Source organism: Stegostoma tigrinum, chromosome 8, assembly GCF_030684315.1.
Source record: "Stegostoma tigrinum isolate sSteTig4 chromosome 8, sSteTig4.hap1, whole genome shotgun sequence".
Lineage (NCBI taxonomy): Eukaryota > Metazoa > Chordata > Chondrichthyes > Orectolobiformes > Stegostomatidae > Stegostoma > Stegostoma tigrinum.
The window spans coordinates 44962554-44984872 of record NC_081361.1 but is presented as its reverse complement, the minus strand read 5'-3'; the positions used below and the strand labels follow the sequence as shown (position 1 = coordinate 44984872).

The following is a 22319-nucleotide window of genomic DNA, read 5'->3' as shown; positions in this document are numbered from 1 at the left end:
TGCCATGGTAGGATCCAAACCCGTGTCCACAGAACGTTACTTGGGTCTCTGGATTGCTAGCCCAGTGAAGATGTGGGAGTAGATGGATGCAGGTATCAATAGTGTAAGATGGTGAGACATTTCTGAGAACAGTATATACAATGTCCAGCAGGTCAACTATGACAAAAGTACAATTTAAAGATATTCCCAAAGTCAGACTGTTATATAGTGGCATTTCAACCTCTGATTGTAATGAGGTGGCAGTCAGTGTACTGATGCAGAATTACAATGTCTTGAGTGACTACTGCAGAGAGCAAGTGAACAAGCTTATTAGCCCAATAAATAAATATTGCCTGACACTGTTGCAAGGACAATATCATGATGCATTAACAGCTCTGAATTATGTTCCAATTGAACTGGCACCTTTGTGCTAATTCTTTCAAAGAAACTGTTTGGCAACAATTGAAGTTGTGCCATTTGCAAAGGCTAAAATGAATAAACTGAAAATTTTGTCTCCGAGAACATACTGATTGGAGTGAAGAAGTTAAGGTTCTGGCTACTCCAGACAGTGATGTTGACACTGCTGCAATCCTACTGCGTGACCAGTTGTACAGCAGATTTCCAAAAGAGGAATCAATGGAATGGTAGATAACAAAGTGTGGAGCTGAATGAACACAGCAGGCCAAGCAGCATCTCAGGAGCACAAAAGCTGACGTTTCAGGCCTAGACCCTTCATCAGAGAGGGGGATGGGGAGAGGGTTCTGGAATAAATAGGGAGAGAGGGGGAGGCGTACCGAAGATGGAGAGAAAAGAAGTTTGGTGGAGAGGAAAGTACAGGTGGGGAGGTAGGGAGGGGATAGGTCAGTCCAGGGAAGACGGACAGGTCATGGAGGCAGGATGAGTTTAGTAGGCAGGAAATGGAGGTACGGCTTGAGGTGGGAGGAAGGGATAGGTGAGAGGAAGAACAGGTTAAGGAGGCGGGGACAGGCTGGGCTGGTTTGGGATGCGGTGGGTGGAGGGGACAAGCTGGGCTGGTTTTGGGATCCAGTGGGGGATGGGGAGATTTTGAAGCTGGTGAAGTCCACATTGATTCCATTGGGCTGCAGGGTTCCCAAGCGGAATATGAATTGCTGTTCCTGCAATCTTCGGGTGGCATCATTATGGCACTGCAGGAGGCCCATGATGGACATGTCGTCTGAAGAATGGGAGGGGGAGATAAAATGGTTCGTGACTGGGAGGTACAGTTGTTTATTGTGAACCGAGTGGAAGTGTTCTGCAAAGCGGTCCCCAAGCCTCCGCTTGGTTTCCCCAATGTAGAGGAAGCCACACTGGGTACAGTGGATACAGTATTCAGTGGAATGGTATGCATTTTATCAAGCTGTAGTTACCAAGGTAACCTGATGAGTTTGAAAAATACAGGGTTGCGCAACTGATATCACGCTCTTTTACGAAACTCTGAAGAAAGTGTGGCCGCAAAGAAATGTGAATGATACTCTGGTTTAAATTTTTTGATTGTGTAAAAAGTCAAGATGAATTCTACTCGGACATTCAGCAAGTTGGTGAACTGAGCTGTAAAAGCCGATCAGTTTCGGGAATAACCATTCTTCTAGACATTTGTGCAACATTTCGGACATTATCTTCTGACTAGTAATGTTGATTTAGTCTAATTAACTCAATTAAATCTAAATTCTGAAATTCATTAGAAGTAGATCACTTGGACGACTTAAGTCACACATTTCATCTGGACAAAATATCAACATGGATGCTTATAAAATCATTGGACACCAAATAAAAATAGTTGTGAAAACAAAGGAGTAAAGTACTTATCAGCCATATCTCTTGGTAGTTTATTATACTTAGCACCACTTAGTACATAGCACCACTGCTAAACAGGTCCCCAGATTTTAGAGCTGATCAAACAATTGATCAGGTATTTTATCAAGTAGAATTACATGTAACAGTAAAATAATATAAGTATACCAGAGTTTAAATAACAAGTGAGAAAACATAACAGCACTTCATCGGAAGCTGCATTGATGATGTTGCCCAGCAGGGTAATGAAACATCTGCGGAACAACGAATCAGCTTGGTGAGCCAACAAACCACAATGTAAATATACACCTATAATTGTTAACAATCATGTTGCAGAAAAAGTTACCATATGACTTCTGTTCAGTGAATGTTGTCATTTAGATATGTCACTCAGATCTGCTTCACAGAGGCACCGTAAAATTAGAGAGAACATTGGATGAAAGAGTCAAAAGAAGATGCTTTGGAATTCCTCTCAACCTGCTGCATATCGTGAGAGACTCCCCTACATAACAGTTGGATATCAAAAACTGACCCAAGATTAAAAACTACCTAACTGTAACCCCACGTGATATTAGTGTATTGTCTCACGGACTGTTAGATTTTACTAACAGTCAGTAGGAGCTGTAAAATGTAGCCACTTGAAAGTGGCATCGCCTGAAGATACCAAGCATAAAATTATATGGATAAGGAAACATTAATTCAGCAACAGAAAAGTTAAAGGATTGCAAGAATAACCAGACACAAATAAACGTGCATTAACCATGATCTGCTTACCATATAACCAACAACAAGTTACACAGTTAAAGGAAGTTGACACCCAGCACATTCATCCTGGAGAGAGATAATGGGAACTGCAGATGCTGGAGAATTCCAAGATAATAAAATGTGAGGCTGGATGAACACAGCAGGCCAAGCAGCATCTCAGGAGCACCTGCTCCTGAGATGCTGCTTGGCCTGCTGTGTTCATCCAGCCTCACATTCATCCTGGAAGTGGGTTTCACTTCGATTCTCAGATTTTTCACATTGCTCTACCTTTGTGCCCAAAATCCCCTTTCTGGCCAGTGTCCTGGTCTCGTCCTTAGAAGATTTCTGTTGATCATCCATTTCTACTGAATCTGTGACAACCTCGCCATTGTTATTTTCAGTTGTGTAGGACACAGCACACTACAATGGAGGAAATCTTTCTGGGTTATGCAGCAGTGCTCTGTTGGAGCAGTAAAAGCAGCAAAACCTCACCTTTAAGATTACAATGGTCTGAACCAAAATGGCCCTGGTGGAAATGTCGGCAGCATGTATTCTTGGTCTGCCTTGCTTTGAGGATTTGATAAAGATGTCATAGATCATTGTTTGGCAGGAGTAGTCCTTGCCTTTTAGCAGCCATCCTGTATAGCCCAGTACCTTGGAAGGAGGTCTCCAATATGCATGTATCATGGCACCTCCCAGCATATCTGGCATCAGTGGCCAGAGACAAGTTGAAATTGATAGAATGAAAGTCTTTTCTGGTGATAAACCCAGTAGGTTGGTGAATTAATCGTACATCTACTGATTTCAGTTATGCTACACATCTGGAATCAAATTGCAAGTCAATCATTTTTCAAGAATTAAAATTGCAGATCATATTTTTAAGTAATCCTGACAACTTCATTGTTTGCACCAATAACCTCTTTGTCATGTCAAGTAAGCACGCTCAAGTAATACGTGTGCAGTCAATAGTGCTCCACACCTCGAGAAAGCCAGCAGTGGTGAAGAATACCTGTGCCTGGATGCCTGTCTCTCCCTGTCACCAGGGCAAAATATGAACTAATGTGATCTAAGGAAAATTCATTTGTGGATCAAGGATTAGGATGCTGGTGATGTAAAATTAAAGGCAAGTGTAACTTTGAGACTTTGAGTGAAATCCTGTTCCAACAGCTAACAGTTCAGTGAGGATGGTCATAGTTCATAGAATCCTTACAGTGTGGAAACAGGCCCTTCAGCCCCACAAGTCCACACCAACTTTCAAGTATCCACCCAGACCCATCCCCCTATAACCCACCCAAGCTATACATCCCTGAACACTACAGGCAGTTTAGCATAGCCAATCCACCCAATGGTGGACTATGGAAAGAAACCAGAGTACCCGGAGGAAACCCATGCAGACTCAGGGAGAATGTGCAAACTCCACACAGATAGTCACCCGCGTGTGGGATTGAACCTGGGTCACTGGCACTGTGAGGCAGCAGTGCTAATCACTGAGCCACTGTGCTGCCCTAGTCTTGGATGTCTGCAGGTGTAGAGACTGATCATTTTCTTATCAGTGATAATGGGAACTGCAGATGCTGGAGAATCCAAGATAATAAAATGTGAGGCTGGATGAACACAGCAGGCCCAGCAGCATCTCAGGAGCACAAAAGCTGACGTTTCAGGCCTAGGCACTTCATCAGAGAGGGGGATGGGGTGAGGGTTCTGGAATAAATAGGGAGAGAGGGGGAGGCGGACTGAAGATGGAGAGAAAAGAAGATGGGTGGAGAGGAGAGTATAGGTGGGGAGGTAGGGAGGGGATAGGTCAGTCCAGAGAAGATGGACAGGTCAAGGAGGTGGGATGAGGTTAGTAGGTAGGAGATGGAGGTGCGGCTTGGGGTCCAACCCCACCACACCCGGCACCTTACCCTGCAACCGCAGGAAATGCTACACTTGCCCCCACACCTCCTCCCTCACCCCTATCCCAGGCCCCAAGATGACTTTCCACATTAAGCAGAGGTTCCCCTGCACATCTGCCAATGTGGTATACTGCATCCACTGTACCCGGTGTGGCTTCCTCTACATTGGGGAAACCAAGCGGAGGCTTGGGGACTGCTTTGCAGAATACCTCCACTCGGTTCGTAATAAACAACTGCACCTCCCAGTCGCAAACCATTTCCACTCCCCCTCCCATTCTTTAGATGACATGTCCATCATGGGCCTCCTGCAGTGCCACAATGATGCCACCCGAAGGTTGCAGGAACAGCAACTCCTATTCAGCTTGGGAACCCTGCAGCCCAATGGTATCAATGTGGACTTCACCAGCTTCAAAATCTCCCCTTCCCCCACCGCATCCCAAAACCAGCCCAGTTTGTCCCCTCCCCCCACTGCACCACACAACCAGCCCAGCTCTTCCCCTGCACCCACTGCCTCCCTAACCTGTTCTTCCTCTCACCCATCCCTTCCTCCCACCCCAAGCCGCACCACCATCTCCTACCTACTAACCTCATCCCACCTCCTTGACCTGTCCATCTTCCCTGGACTGACCTATCCCCTCCCTACCTCCCCACCTATACTCTCCTCTCTACCTATCTTCTTTTCTCTCCATATTCGGTCCGCCTCCCCCTCTCTCCCTATTTATTCCAGAACCCTCATCCCATCCCCCTCTTTGATGAAGGGTCTAGGCCCGAAATGTCAGCTTTTGTGCTCCTGAGATCATTTTCTTATGTTTCCTTGGTGGATGTTTTCCTGCTGCTTCTCTCGCTGGAGACTGTACAGCAGCTGTTGGAGGTGCTGTTCTTGCTGGGCTTGCCAAAGAAGTAATAATTGCAGACTTCTGCAGTGTCTTCACCTGTAAACCAAGACCCAAAGGACTCCAACAATGGCAAAGACCATGTCAGCTGTGTAATTCAGTGACTTGTGAGAAATGTCACAAAGAGAATGTAGAGTGTGCCATGGATTCTAGGGACCTAAGTCAGTGCCATGCCTTAATAAGGCACTTTGAGGTATGTAACTTTATCCAGATGTAGTTTAAGACCCAAAATGGCCATGCTTCATTGGAGGGAAGCCTAGTAGTAAGGCACTACGATAGCCAATTCTTCTAAAAAACACGCTGGAGCATTTCAGATATTGTCTTTGCATACTTACAGTTTAATGAGTGAATATGGCAGTTTCAAAGTGGTGATTTTCAGTATTAGCTCTGATTTGTGATTCAGAAATGCAGACATCATTGATACTTTTATGTTAGCATCTGTTTAAATTTAATCAGCCGACATAACATGGAGGCATTTAGTGCAAACAAAGCTGCCATATCATTTTTGTTTTGTAAGCCTATAGATCATAGCGGACAGGACTCTGGTACTGAGCCTGGTCCTGTGGCACAGAAGGGAAGAGGGGAGAGCCACTGTAGTGGGGGATTCGATAGTAAGAGGCACAGACATGCGGTTCTGTGGACACCAACAGGATGAACGGATGGTATGTTGCCTCCTGTGTGCCAGGGTCCGTGATATAAGAAGCGTACAGGCACAAAACGTCAGCCTTCCTGCTCCTCTGATGCTGTTTGGCCTGCTGTGTTCATCCAGCTCTACACCTTGTTATCTCTATTGAAATGTGGAGATTGTTTCAGGAGTGCATACTGCATGTGCTCAATATTTTTGTTCCTAGCAGGCAGGGAAGATGCGGTCGAGTGAGGGAGCCTTGGTTCTCAAAAGAGGTTGAACGACTGGTTAAGATGAAGAGGATGCTTATGTAAGGTTTAGGAAACAAGGAATGGAAATGTCTCTAGAGGGATACAAGTTATCCAGGAAGGAGCTGAAGAAAGACCTCAGGAGAACTATGAGGGGGCATGAGAAAACCTTGGCAGATAGGATCAAGGAAAACGCCAAGACTTTTTAGACATATGTGAGGAGTTAAGAGTATAACCAGAGAAAGGGTAGGGCCAGTCAAGAATTGTAAAGGGAATTTGTGCACGGAGCCTGAAGAGATAGGAGAAATCCTTAGTGAATACTTTCCTTCGGTATTCACAACTGACAGGGACTTAGTTGTAGAGGAGGACAGTGTGAAACAGGCTGGTAGGTTAGAGGAGGTGGATGTTAGTAAGAAAGATGTGCTAGGAATTTTAAGGAAGTTGAAGATAGGTAAGTCCTCCGGGTCTGATGGGATTTGTCCAAGGATTCTATGGGAAGAGGGGGAAGAGATCGCAGGGGCTTTGGCGATGATCTTTTCGTCCTCACTGTCCACGGGTATTGTGCTGGAAGATTGGAGAAAGGCAAATGTCATTCCCTTGTTCAAAAATGGGAATAGGGATAACCCCGGAAATTACAGGCCAGTTTGTCTTTAATCAGTGGTGGGCAAATTATTGGAAAGGGCTCTGAGAGGTAGGATTTATGATCCCTTGGAAAGGCATAGTTTGATTCGTGATAGTCAGCATGGATTTGTGAGGGGTAGATCATGCCTCAAACCTTATTGAATCCTTTGCAGAGGTGACCAAACAAGTGGTTGAAGGTAGAGCAGTGGATGTGGTACACATGGATTTAAGTAAGGCATTTGATAAGGTTCCCCATGGTAGGCTTATGCAGAAAGTAAGGAGGCATGGGACAGGGGGAAATGTGGCAGATTGGATTCAGAATTGGCTGACCCTTAAAAGACAAAGGGTGGTAGTGAATGGAAAATATTCAGTGTGGTGCTCAGTTACGAGTGGTGTACCACAAAGATCTGTCCTGTGTCCTTTTCTATTTGTGATTTTTTAAAATGATTTGGATGAAGGAGTGGAGGGTTGGATTAGCAAGTTCGCAGATGACACAAAATTGGGTCATGTTGTGGACAGTGCAGAGGGTTGTTCTAGGTTACAAAGGGATATTGATAGGATGCAGAGCTGGGATGAGAAGTGGCAGATGGAATTTAACCCTGAAAAGTGTGAGGTGATTCATTTTTGAAGGTCAAACTTGAAAGCAGAATACAGGGTTAACGGAAGGATTCTTGGCAGTGTGGAGGAGCAGAGGGATCTTGCGGTTCACGTTCACAGTTCCCTGAAAGCCGCCACCCAGATGGATAACGTTGTTAAGAAGGTGTGTTAACTTTCATTAATAGAGGGATTGAGTTCCAGAGTCATGAAGTTATGCTCCAGCTACACAAAAGCCTGGTTTGGCCAGATCTCGAGTATTGTGCCCAGTTCTGGTCACCTCATTTCAGGATAGATGTGGAGGTGTTAGAAAAGGTGCAGAGGAGATTTACCAGGATGTTGCTTGGAATGGAGGGAAGGTCTTATGGGGAAAGGTTGAGAGAGCTGGGGCTTTTCTCTTTAGAACAACGAAGGATAAAAGGTGACTTGATAGAGGTGTACAAAATGATCAGAGGTATAGATAAAGTCGACAGCTAGAGACCTTTTCCTGGTGTAGCTATTGTGAGGGGGCATAGTTTTAAAGTGAGTGGGGGTAGATACAGGCGAGATGTCAGAGGTAGGTTCTTTACTCAGTGTGGTAGGGGCGTGGAATGCATTGCCGGAGAGGGTAGTGGAGTCAGCCTCATTAGGGACATTTAAGCGGCTATTAGGCATATGGATGATAGTGTAAGGTAGGGGTGGAGGTTAGATAGACTTTAGGATTAGGGTAAAGGTTCAGCACAGCATTGTGGGCCGAAGAGCCTGTACTGTGCTGTACTGTTCTATGTTCTTTCCCCTCTCCTGAACCTTATTCCCAAAAAAAAGTTCACTTAAAAGTCTACTTATTCATCAGGACATTGGCTCAAACGGTAACTTGATTGTTAAGCTATTGTCCTGTAATCAAAGGTGCCTGGTTATTAGTAGAGGTAATTACTCCCTTGTTCTTTGGGAAATCCAGCAATTGCCTTGGACTTTTTTTTTGTGCCTGATTGGCTACTTGGTTGTGATTGGCCTGTCTAATGTACTTTACATCTGAGATCTCTATTGTGCAGCAATAGTTTGCTGACTGAAAGATTCATATATAATTCCAGATCATCTCTGGAACAATCCACAGATGAAAAGCTGGAGTGCCATGTTACCTTGAAGTTTATTGTGTTTTAGTGCCAATCACTGACTATTAGCATCAACCCCTTGCCCCAGCATACTGCACAGCTCCACCACCACCTCTCTAGAAGGACAAAGTCCCCGTAAAAGTTGTGTTCATGCATTTTGGTGAAGATGACTCTTATACAGGACATCCCTTGGATACCCTTGGGTAGTGCCTTCTGGAAACATCAGGCTTACTTCCATGTGCCCTCCCCATTCATGCCCATTGCTACTTCAGGACACTGGAATGCCTGTGGCTGCCTCACAGCCCTACATGTGGTTGCAACTCAATTTCCAGCTAATGTCCTCCTCATTGGAGCAATCAAATGTCTGAAAGCATTGACTGCCATGGCCAGATGAAACTTACACTGTGAGCTCCTCATGAACCTAGTCATGCCTGCAGTGGACTGAGAGATACCTGGCCTCACCCCTTCTGTTGCCTTAAAACTTGATGATACCATCATTGTTTGAAGGCACAACTTCAGAAAATGGCTACTGTTTCCCTCCACAGCTCAACTGCTCCTAAATGTGTGCTCATTTGCGTAGGTGAGACTCTGAACCACTGTGAACTGTGGAGCTTTAGTAAAATCAGATAAAAAGTAGAAAAAAGCCTGACAATTGGCAGTTTGTTGACATTAATTACCTGTCTACCACCAATCTATCAATCTTTCTTACTGCCCATCTGATAACATTACTTGATGACAGGGAAACTTTAGGGAGTCAATCTAAAACAGCCACGTGCCCTTATTCTTTTAACCCATGCCATTATTATTATATTGCCATTTTTCCGTTGTTCCTCCTTAGGGTCAATAAAATTCTTCCATTTTATATTACCCTTCAATTTTCATTGTCTCCCTGAAAGGCGAATAATGTGCTTATGCTGTGATCAGTGTAAGCTTCAAAAGATCATGCAATTCAGGCTGGCTTGATATCAGTGATTGGTTGATTGCCTATATGCATAAAGCAGAATGCAGCGCTCTTCTGACACTGGTAGCCTTTGATCCCAGAGGCCTAAGCTCAAGTTCCAACTGCTTTAGAATTGCGTAATAACTTTCTATACAGGCTGATTGTAAATGTTGTGTTCTGCTTTTTAATGACATAACCCCAACACATTCAGATCAAAGTTGTGGAGAGGGCCAGGCAGAAAGCTGTGGTGGCTGAAAAAGATGACGACAACAATTTTCCAGACTCAGAAGTGAGAAAGACTTGCATGTACACTGGGTTCCTGATTCATTCACATCCAACTCATGAATACTGATACTTACAAATGCAATCCTGTATATGGTTTTAATTTTAAAGGACCTAATGTGCATATAGTTCCTTTATTTGCGAATGGCTGCTTTCCATTGTCCAGCACTGTGCTGCAATTGCAAATAAGTCAATAAGCAAACAGACTCAAGAATGGAACCCTTTTGCAAGCCAGGGGTTGCCTATGAATTTTCATTTCACCACCACAGGTTGTCCCAAAACATTTAACAATCAATTAAGAATGTTTGAATTGTGGTCACTGATATAATATGTGACATCCATTTGGGTACAAAACCAGAAAGAAATCACGAATGGCAATATGATTATTGCAATTAATTAGTGTTTATTGGGTAACAGTTATTGGCTAGGACATATACTTCTATGAAAGAGTGCTTCAGCAATTTTAATGTCAATTTGAAAGAGCATATGGATCACTTGAATGTCTCATGTGAAAGGTAACACCTCCAACAGCACAGCGCTGCTTCATTGCTGAACTAGAGTGCCAGCTAAAATTTTGCACTTAACTCACTGAAGTAGGATTTGAACTCATAAATTTTATCTCAGAAATCTGTATTACCGACCCAGATCCAATAGGTCTAAGGTTTTGAATGATTGCTGGAAGGTCCTGGAGCCGTAAATTACTGTCCATGCCACAGGTCAATTGATGATTAAAGAAAGAAGTCAGATCATCCAGAGAACTCTGCACTGTGGATTGAGAAGACAGAAACTAGCCCAAATGTTGCTGCTCTCAAATATTTCTTTTATACATTCTTACTAATAGTTCAATCGTGCAGACATAAATATGCTATTAAAATCCCAAATTTAGCAAGGTAAAGTGGGTCAGTGGTTGGAGGTTATAGGACTACCTGAGTGTTTCCATTTTTCAATTAGTTATCTTTCCTGTCTTCAAAATGCCGATTGTGGTTGTATGATTTGGGGAATTTCAAACAAGTTTCTTGTGGAAAACTGTTAGTTGGAAAACTCAGTTCATAATGATGTCATATTTTAGAGACCTTCGTAAAAAACAATGCAATTGATTGTTCTGGTCAAAAGTGATATAAATAATTGCAATTATTAAAACGTATAAATTCAGGATAAAGATATGTTTGCTTTATTGACAGGGGCTGGAAGTCGTGAAGAAATCGTAATCTTTTCAGATCCCACGCAAGACAATTTTGTGGCTTCAAAATCCCAAAATATTAGCTTAGTTCACCTGACTTTAGTACAGCGTGGAACTACTGACGGCATTGTGGTAGTAGAATCTGGTCATATGACTCTTGAAGATTGTCTTTTAAAATGTGAAGGCACTGGCATTTGTGTTCTCACAGGAGCAGCCTTAACCATGAAAAACTGTGAACTGACAGGAGCTCAAGTTAGTACAACATAAATGCAAATTAGAAATCAGTCTTTGCATAAATACTGCATCTCTATTCAGAAACTATTAACTTGACTTATGCTTTCACCTTAACATGGTTTGGAAAATGTCCCTGCATAGTACTGTCAACTCCGATTAGGTACAACAACTATTAGATATTCTTTCACTAGTTTTTTGGATGAACATGACCTTTTTTTTGCTAAGCCGGAAGCCAAAACTCATGTCATATAACTCAAGTCATGTAATAATTGTCCAGAATGGGATTGCATTGAGCAATCACCAACGGGTGTTAGCTAAAAACTTTAAGACTAATGTCAGTATATTAAGGGAGAATTCAGCTGTCCTTCCTAGATTAGATAATAATCATTGGAATTTTGCGTTTTCATGAGCAGAGTTCATTTGCTGAAGAGGCTGAAGTTGAAGTCAGGGCTATTGCATATTATTTTAATTGCAAGTCAAAGGAAACAGGGATGCTGCCATGACAGTACATATGTGGACTGGGAATATGGTTCCATCATAAAACAGACATGAAAAAGATTATTTAAGGAACATTGCTGTCCTGTGAAAGACAACAAGATTTCTCGGGATTCTGCAGGAAACTGTAGGTATTCATAACATATGAAGAGGAACAACAGCAAAAGAGAATAATTACAAATATGACGGTTCTTTTAAGGAAATACTATTGTAAGACAGAGAACACCAGAAAGAAACGATAGGGCAAAACATAAAATAAAATGAAGAGTTTTACGAGAGTTTGTTTCTTAAGGTTTTCTGGTGTAATGTCACGAATTAAAGTATTCGCAAATTCTCTTTCTAGTCAATGATTAATGACCCCTTGCCAGCACAGCTCTTTATTGGAAAGAACTTGTTCCACTCATCTGATCAAATAGATGATTGGGAATATCTGCTGGTAACCCTCACACAGTACAAAACATCTTTTCTGTAATGGTTTTGGCCATGACAACATTTTTGTTGTAGTCTGTATTGATAGTTCCTTTGTGGAACTATTTCACTTTGTCCAATGATGGCTAGTTCCTAACTAGCCACTGTATCAAAAAAAATACCATAATACACTTGACATTCATCTTCTGGACATTAGATGGCAGTGCACAAACAGGGTGGTGACTGCAGATTCTACCTCTGTTAACCATTAATCTTTGACTGTAATAAAGAGCCTGCAAGGAGGGATTGAGGTTAGGGAGTATGGCATTTCCACAATTATTCCTAACAAAGTACCCTTATGAGTCATATTGTTGCTCGTCAATTATTTTGACTCACTTGGTTCTCAAACTACTAAAAGCTGGGATCCAGACAATCCCTGCAGAGATGTCATTTCCAAAGAAAAATGTTTCCCCAGAATATTTGTGGAGGTATGGTACAGGTGTCCCATAATGAATCTTATAAGCTCAGCATTGGCCTAGAGTACAGGAAATTCTTAATAGCGTTAAGTTCAACCACCTAGTTGGAGGTCAGGCTGTTTTGCAGAAATGGTGGTATAAAGGAATAGGCTTTGTTTTATAGAACAAAAGATAATTAACATTCTAGATGAAATATGGAAAGTCTGGAAGTTTTCTTTTTGTTTCTGATTCTGCATTGAATGCACACACATTCTTTTGTCATGGTGACCAAAGGTGAAAGCAGCACAGCCTAATATTAATTTTGTTTTGGATGTGAGTTTGCTTACTGAGCTGGACGGTTCGTTTTCAGATGTTTCGTCACGATTCTAGGTAACATCATCAGTGAGCCTCTAGTGCAGCGCTGGTGTTATGTCCCGCTTTCTGTTTATCTCTTCAGGTTTCCTTGGGTTGGTGATGTCATTTCCTGCGTTGATGTCATTTCCTGTTCTTTTTCTCAGAGGATGGTAGATAGGCTCCAAATCAATTTGTTGATGGAGTTCCAGTTGGAATGCCACGCTTCTAGGAATTCTCGTGCGTGTCTCTGTTTGGCTTGTCCTAGGATGGATGTGTTGTCCCAATCAAAGTGGTGTCCTTGCTCATCTGTATGTAAGGATACTAGTGATAGTGGATCATGTCTTTTGGTGGCTAGTTGATGTTTGTGTATCCTGGTGGCTAGCTTTCTGCCTCTTTGTGCAATGTAGTGTTTGTCACAGTTCTTGCAAGGTATTTTATAGATGACGTTCGTTTTGCTTGTTGTCTGTATAGGGTCTTTTAAGTTCATTAGCTGCTGTTTTAGTGTGTTGGTGGCTTTGTGGGCTATCCTGATGCCAAGAGGTCCGAGTAGTCTGGCAGTCATTTCCGAAATGCAAGAACTGTGACAAACACTACATTGGACAAACAGACAGAAAGCTAGCCACCAGGATACATGAACATCCACTATCACTAGTATCCTGACAAACAGATGAGGAAGGACACCACTTTGATTGGGACAACACATCCATCCTAGGACAAGCCAAACAGAGACACGCACGAGAATTCCTAGAAGCATGGCATTCCAACCGGAATTCCAACAACAAACACATTGATCCAATGTGTTTGTTGTTGGAATTCCGGTTGGAATGCCATGCTTCTAGGAATTCTCGTGCGTGTCTCTGTTTGGCTTGTCCTAGGATGGATGTGTTGTCCCAATCAAAGTGGTGTCCTTCCTCATCTGTTTGTCAGGATACTAGTGATAGTGGATGTTCATGTATCCTGGTGGCTAGCTTTCTGTCTGTTTGTCCAATGTAGTGTTTGTCACAGTTCTTGCATTTCGGAAATGACTGCCAGACTACTCGGACCTCTTGGCATCAGGATAGCCCACAAAGCCACCAACACACTAAAACAGCAGCTAATGAACTTAAAAGACCCTATACAGACAACAAGCAAAACGAACGTCATCTATAAAATACCTTGCAAGAACTGTGACAAACACTACATTGGACAAACAGACAGAAAGCTAGCCACCAGGATACACAAACATCAACTAGCCACAAAAAGACATAATCCACTATCACTCATATCCTGACAAACAGATGAGCAAGGACACCACTTTGATTGGGACAACACATCCATCCTAGGACAAGCCAAACAGAGACATGCACGAGAATTCCTAGAAGCATGGCATTCCAACAACAAACACATTGATTTGGAGCCAATCTACCACCCGCTGAGAAAAAGAACAGGAAATGACATCACCAACCCAAGGAAACCTAAACAGATAAATAGAAAGCGAGACATAACACCAGTGCTTCACCTGAGGCTCACTGATGATGTTACCTAGACTGGTGACGAAATGTCTGAAAACGAACCTTCCAGCTCAGCGACAAACTCACATCCAGAACCTCAACCTGAGCTACAAATCTTCTCAAAACTCGCTATTAATTTTGTTTATTCAATAATAATTGAACTATTAAACGATTAAATTGCACAACTGAAACGTTATTTTATATATTAAATTGATTTAATTATCTTGAATTATAACAAGTGTACTGCATCATAAGTGTAGATAAGCCAATGCAAAATTTCACTAAGCTAGTATTCAGTTTTCTGACTATTAATCCTAGCATTTAAATTCCATTAAAATTTTTCACCACATTCCACAGAGGTTGCTTATAATTGATGAGGTAGATTTTTATATTACCACCTGGGTGTGAAAAGTAGTGTTGCAAATAGTACAGTTTATTATTCAGCCTCCTGATACATCGAGCTAATATTTAGTCTTGAAAGAGATTGCAAAATCTATCCAATAATGAGGTTGTTAATCCTGGGTAGCATTCTGAACCTCATGTTAATTCACTTTATCACTTTTCATTTAATATTCCTGTGCTGTAGTGATTTTGAAACTTTGTTGCCATAATAGGTTAACCTAATGAAATTTCACCTGAAGTGCTAATTTCATCATCCATTATCTTTGCTTTTCATAAAAATATGCTGTACAATAATTTCTTATAACATTATTATAAGGTCAAACTTGGAGTCTCAATTTTAATAGGGACCAGGAGTTGAGCTGTACCCAGGAAGTGTTGCTTGTTTGGAAGGAAATGATATTCACAAATGCAGCAATGTTAAAAGTTCTGATGTCCTCAAGAGTATGTTGGGAGGTATCAAACTGAAGGTAAGTGTATTGATCATTTCACTTAGATAAAAATATTTTGGAAGAGAAAGTTGAGAGCTGATTTAGTTGGAATGGATTTTGTAAAAAGCATATGGGATATTTGCCTTTATTAGCTGAGGCATAGTGTGTGCAATTCTGGAATTCACATTATAAGAGAAACATGATTGCACGAGAGATGATACAGAAGACATTTACTACGATGATACCGAGCTGGAGATTTAGTTGGGAAGAGAAATTGGATTGAATGGGGTTCTTTCCCTTTGAGCAGAGGAGACTGAGGAGTACATATTTGAGATGCATAAAATCATGATGGACCTAGATTGGGTAGACAGAAAGGACCATTTACCCTTGCTGTAGGGACCAGTGACTGGGGGTATAAAGTAATGGGCGGGCGTTTTAATACAGGATAAGATAAAAAGCTTTTTCACCCAGATGGTGGTGGGAATCTGAAACTCACTGCCTGAAACAGTGGTAGAGGCAGAAACCTTGATTACATTTAAGTAGTATTTAGATGTGCACTTGTGATACCAAAGCATACAAACCTACGGGCCAAGTAGTGGAAAATGGGGTAGAATAGTTAGGTGCTTCTTTTTGACTAGCGCAGATTTGATGGGCCAAAGGGCCTTTTTCAGTGTTGTCGATCTCTATGATCCTCCAAGCTGTTTAGTAATGGAAACTTTGAAATACACACTGTTGTAATGCATTGAAATGAGCTGTCGAAAAGCTGTTAAAGCTATTCCTTTAGCAGTTAACATTAAAATCCTGTTCATGGAAATAACTGTGTGGAGAAAAGCTGTTCTTTCTATTAAATAATTCACTAAAAGGTGACCTATATAAATGTGGTTTTGAATTATTCCTTCTCTTAGTAATATAATATTGTTTAAATTGATTGCAGGTTTTGCTTGGTTGATATACAAACATGGTGCAGTCACAAATTTTTCATTATAATCATTCCATCCTTGATCTGCCACGTTTTCCTGAAGATGCTCTCTAGTGCAGAGTGGTCTATCTACAGACACCAGTGGCCAGTGGAGGACAGCATAAACACGCTCAAATCTGTTCTTAGCTGATATACTTTCAAACTATTCTACTATTGGTCATAAGGTAGTAATCAGGAGTTGGAGAGCTGCTTGATTTTTGTTTCCTCCCTAGGTCATAGGCACCGAGGTCAAGCATAGTGTTCTAATTACTGTCCTAAGATTAATTAACTCGGCATAAACAAAGGCAAACTTAGGACTTTGGGTTATAGGCAGTTTAGGACATTGGTCATCAGTAGAATAGTAACTTGCAAATAAACTATTCATTTTCTGAGTTTGAGCTTTTCATTAGAATGTATAAATTTTGCTGCATATTTAGAAGGAAAATTTGAATCTGACACCCTAACTTCCAACTTTCAGCAAAACATTTCATTCTTCATTCCCACAAGTTAACTCCGTTTAATGTAAATCAGTGAAAAAGGTCACATATGCCACCTGATCTATGCTGGTGTCTACATTAGCCCCTTTCCTTCCCTCTTTATCTGACCTCATGAAATTTTTTGTTTGCCAACTCATTAATTTACTAACTCATCTCTGCGGTTTGCATCAGCTACTCCTTATTCCACATCCTAGTGCTGACTGGACCAACCTGCAATACAAGGACCAGGATCTAGGCTGCCACGAGACTCCATCCAGCTTTTAAATAAACAGCAAAAGACAATCTGCAAGGAGCTGCTCCTGCAATTATAGAATCAATTTCAGGAGAGAAACAGCCTATTAGACTCACTGGTGTGCCTGTCAGCACCAGTCTGTGATTGGAGGAGCAGGAAACAATGACAAGGGGAGTAACCTGTTCACCCTCAAGCCTGAATTCCAGACACAAAGCAATCAAAGGTTTTTGCCTTCTCACACAGGTACAAGCCCTCTAAAGAATTGCAATCAGAATGGGGAGGCAGGGATGCAGGGCAGTTGGGCTGAGGTAGTGTCACTGAACAAGTGAGATGAAATCTCTGTGTAAGAGTGTATCTGTGAATGAGAGAGGAAATGGTGGAGAGACCATATGTGGTGAGAAACAGATTGAGGGAGAAGTGAGAGCGAGAGGTTTGTGTTTAAGGGAATGAGAAAGATGGGAAATGTGTGTGAGGGAGAGAGATTGCAAGCAAACTAGACACAAACCCTTCATTCTTCCCCAAAAACTGGTCCACCCACTGGACTAGATGAGGAAAGCTTAGATTAAAAGTCATTTTGCTTCTGACCCCCACTCTTGCGGGAATTCTGCCATGGCCAGCTTGGTGTGTGTTTCAGAGGGGAACACAGGGTGAGTCAGAGGGTCACTGGACTCAAAAGTATAAAATCTTGTTTTTCTGTGAACAGATGCTGTGTTTCTCCAGTCCTCTCTGGTTTTATTGCAGGCGTTAATTAAACCCATTTGTTAAACTTGGCCTTTCCTCTTTCTTGGTGACCAATACTTAGGAACTGGACTGTATGTCTGTCTCTCTCTCTTTAGCTTCACTTCTGAAAAAAAAATAACAAAAGTTTCATCAATTGGCTCTGCTTGATGTTTTTAATGTTTATCCTCATTGATGCCTGTTTTGAAAAATGAAGTTTGTTTTGATTTTTTTTGCTCAGTAAATTGTTTTCTTCCTCAGTAAATTGTTTTCTTCGTACCTGAACGTTTTTCGCATATTTAACATAAATTTCAAACCTTGTTCTTTTTTGAAATATGCTTATCAGCCCTGTGAAGGAGGAAAAACTGGTTGCATTGCCTTAGCTCATTTACATCCACATTATCTCTAGGTATTATTTCAGTGCTCTCCCATCTTTCATCTTAATAATAATAAAAACTGAGTGAAATGTGTAAAACTCCTAAGGGGTTAGAAAGGGTAGGCATTGATAGAATGATTCCCTTGAGAATCAAGAACTATGAATCATAGTCCCAGAATAATGATCTGGCCATTAAGACTAAGTGGAGTAAAAATGTCTTTGGTCTAAGAGTGAGAGGTTTTTACAAATCTCCAAATCCAGAGACTTGTGGTTACTTAAACTACGTATACAAGCCAGTGATCAATATATTTTGGACACCGCCTGGAGTAGGAAGATATGATTAAGAGAATATTAAGTGTGCTTTTTTTTTCCTTGTTCTACTTATGCAAAGTCAAGCTCACCCACAATCCTACTGTCTTAACGCTAAGGTCCTTTAACACTTCATGTCTCCAGTGACAAATGGTTCCTTGTTTGGTAACATCTTTATTTGAAAAGTTCTCCTCCTTGTTTTCACATATCTCATGATTGACTATCGCTGTTACATTATTACGTCTCTAAGATCCCTCTTGTATAGCTCAACTTTTAATCACTGAAACATTGAAGGCAATCCCTTCAGTGGCAAATTCTAAGATTTAGAATTCCTGAACATCTACCTCTTTGAAGGAACACAGCAGGCCAGGCAGCCTCAGAGGACCAGGAAAGATGATGATTCAGGGCATGATCCCAACCCAAAATGTCAACATTCAAGCTCCTCTGATGCTGCCTGGCTTGCTGTATTCCTCCAGCTCCATACTGTGTTATCTCTGACTCCAACGTCTGCAGTTCATACTATCTACCTCTTTGGCCAAGGTTTTTGGCATCTATCTGAATATCTGCTTATAAAACATGGAGGGTATATAAATGAAAACTGTTATTGGGGTGTGTTCTTAATAGGGAAGGTTCTGATTAGGACACCACTTGTACAGTGTGATCCTATGTTAAATTCTTAGATCAAGGCAAGACTGTAATTGAAGGGAATGTCAAGTAATGGCTGATACTTCATTAAATGAATACTGCCTTTTTTAGGTTCTCCCTCCACCAAAACTGAAACTTCACAACAATTATGTTCATTCCAATAATGGCTACGGTGTTACCATAATCCAGCCTGATGACAGACATTGCCGTGAAGTAGATGAGGTGGTACTGGAATGTGCTGCAGGAGGTGACAAGAGAGATGATCTTGTCAAGGCAATGCAGAACATGAGCCTTGAAATGAACAATAACAAGTTTGAAAACAATTCAATGGGAGAAATAGGTGTCATTGTTTGTTAATTACTCTGATACACAAAAACACTGCAGAGTTAGAAATTCTGTTTAACATTTGTGTTCAAATCAAAACAGGTATATAGTTACCTGTTTAGTGATGTTGGTTTCAGAATTTTTAAATCTGTTTAAGATAGTACAGTGAGATGAAAATGTAGACAGTAAATCAAAAATAGTTTAGAAGTTAGCTGTATAGTACACTATTTAAACTACCTTCTGTCAATTTGTTCAGAAGTAATGGTGGTTTTCATTAATGTGCACTATAGCTGGGCTTCAAACTTACATGAGAATACAGAAATTTACTACCGGCACCAACAGGAAGCTATATTTAAACATGGATTAAAGACTTGGAACGGTTAAATTCATAAATTTTCCACAAACTTGTTGATTTTCTGTATTTAATCAAACTACAGAAAATCTGAGCATTTTGTAAGCTTATGATAAATTACATGGCATGGAATGTTCACAAAATTCTCAGTAATATGGATTGCAGCTGATCTGAAGGGAAGTAATAATTAAGTGCCTTCAGCAATTTACCCCAAAGAGTGTAACCCAAATTCTGAGAACACAAAACTTAAAAATATTTTAAGTCTAGCATCTTGACAGTACTTAAACAAATGAAATAATATTTTCACTTCAGTGTACAGCTATGCATTTAAGGGTGTAATCAGTATGTATGTGCTTAATTAAATGATGTATGATTTCACAATCAGATGTATATGTCTGCAGACACTGCATTACGAACAGTCACTTACAAGTATGTGGGTGTAAAACCTGTGTAAAATTGCAAAGTTTGTGCAGATTGATTTGAATTCTGTAAGCCCTTAACTTTGAAATAAATCAGAATCAGATTTACTGATTTAGAATCTGATTACATCTGTTTTCAGATGTAAGTAACAACCAAGAAAATATTGACCACTAGCAAAATGATCTTTTGAATTTACAGAATAATCATTTATGTTCCATCATTACTGATACACCAAGTAAAACTGTGACTTGAGCTACAAGAACATGGATACTAAATTAAAGGTGGTGGCCTATTTGTGATAGCGCTTCTACAACCTCAACCCAATTTATAGGCCACATTTCTCCTATTCTCCTCCTTCTGGTAAAGACAGGCTTATTACTTGGCCAATCTGGTAGAAGCAACGTAAAAATAGTTACACCTAATACCAGATGAATTATCCATCAGATCAGGAGCTGTTGCTACAATGGTACACATACTGCATTCTCAAAAATACAAGAAAAACTACATCCACTTAGCTTAGGTCAAGTTCAGTAATCAAGACGAGGTAGTCACTAAACCATTGTCCCTGCAGTAATGTCTCAGTTTCACAAGTCATGGTTGTCTCAAATTTCATGTAACACAATAAAAAAACTTGCTGCGGAGCTTCAGTACTTCAGTCTGTGATCTTGGTGGTCTCTATCCTCAACTAACTGAAATTATGCAAAACTATATTCATCTTGTTCCACACTTAATCTCACCTATTCATCACCCCCCTCCTTTCAGATCCACATTGACTTGTTTGCCCCCAGTACAGTAAATTTTAAGTTCTAGTCCATTGCATCCCTTTTCAGCCAGTTTTCCCAGAGCATCTTTTTATTCAAATGCTTGCCTTTTTTAAACCACTACTTCCACACATACTAATCCATGTTATTCCCTTCATTGGCAAATTCATTCTCAGATGTTTGGGTTTTATTCTGTGGGATTCCCTTCCTTAACCTCACTGCTTTTTTGGTGTTTGGCCACCTGCCTAACTTTCAACTTTCTGCTCTAGTAGTCATTTTCTGTGAATACATTCAAAGCATTTTGGATCTTTCTTTACATTAAAGGCACTGTAGATATTGCATGTTGTTTATTGTAAATTTTTTTGGACTATGTATTCAACCTCCAAGCCCGTAAATTCACATACAGTGTAATCCTATGTTATCATCCTATGGCATCATCCTACAAGGAAAATCATCTGCCGATACTGTCTTTTATAAAGTTGTGCTTTTCATACCTTAGGAAATATTCCTTTGCTTCACTGCAAAGGTGCGTTCACATGCTGATTGTGGGAAAACGTTACTCAGGGGGCTCATGACTTAAATACAGAGTTTTTTTAAAATGTACGATCTTTAGAGATCTATATTCTTCGTGAAGACTTATTATACATGTCATTTTTACAACTTGGAAGACATGATCTAGATTAGAACAACATGGTTATGACATACACTCGAGCATTAATAGCATGATTTGCAACATCTTGATGGCTATGTCTAATTGCACGAAACCAGTTCCACATGCTTTGCAAGTAGGTCCGACAGCGCAGCATCCAATGACATTAAGAGACTTAAATGCTTAGGTCTCCAATTTAATGAAAATATTTCTCTTCATAGTAATGAGTAGTTTACAGCAGGTGCCTTGTTGAAATTATTTTAGACCAAAAGTGTCTCCTGAATCACATCCATAATGCTGTGTCCGGAAAAGCCAGCATAGTCAAGGAGAAATCATTACTGTTACTCATTTTGTACTGTACTTTTTATGTTGGTGTGTCTAAACAAAGACAGAAACAATACAATGTAAAAGTTATATAACAGAAAAGCAGCAGAAAAAGCTGGTTTGGTATTGCACATAGCTGAAAGCAGTGTTAATGTGAGGTTACCTTGAGCACTGGAATTATAGTCCAAGCAATTTTGTGACCAACTGTTAAATCAAATGTAAGTTGAATTTTTAATACTTTTATCTCCAAGAGCATATACTACCTGTAGTTTGTTCATTTATCTCATGTAAATAAAATTTGTTGATGAAAATACTGTATTTTAATTTCGTAAAAATGCATGAGAAAAGATCATTATTGTGATGGAATACTTAAGATCCTTGAGTTCATGTGTTCTATTTTGTAATTTTTCTAAGGCAGTATTTTCCCATTGACTTGCAAACTGTCAGCAAGACTTATTTCAAATGAACTAACTTGATGAGAGACGAAGCAACAAGTCCCCCAAAATATTTTGAACTATCATTCTATCAATTTCACTGGAAACCAAATACAGTGTGCTGAAAAATTAGGCTTCCTACTTACTACAG

General features: G+C 40.6%; 1 protein-coding gene across 1 annotated transcript in view; it reads left to right on the top strand.

Moving 5' to 3' along the window:
* Window positions 1–19261, top strand: part of LOC125456314 (testicular spindle-associated protein SHCBP1L-like) — a 57999-nt gene extending 38738 nt beyond the window's left edge. Inside the window, exons 8-10 of the mRNA XM_048539343.2 lie at window positions 10906–11156; window positions 15087–15209; window positions 19016–19261. Of these exons, the coding sequence (XP_048395300.2) occupies window positions 10906–11156; window positions 15087–15209; window positions 19016–19261 (620 nt within the window). The remainder of the gene's footprint in view (window positions 1–10905; window positions 11157–15086; window positions 15210–19015) is intronic.
* The last annotated feature ends 3058 nt before the right edge of the window (window positions 19262–22319 follow it).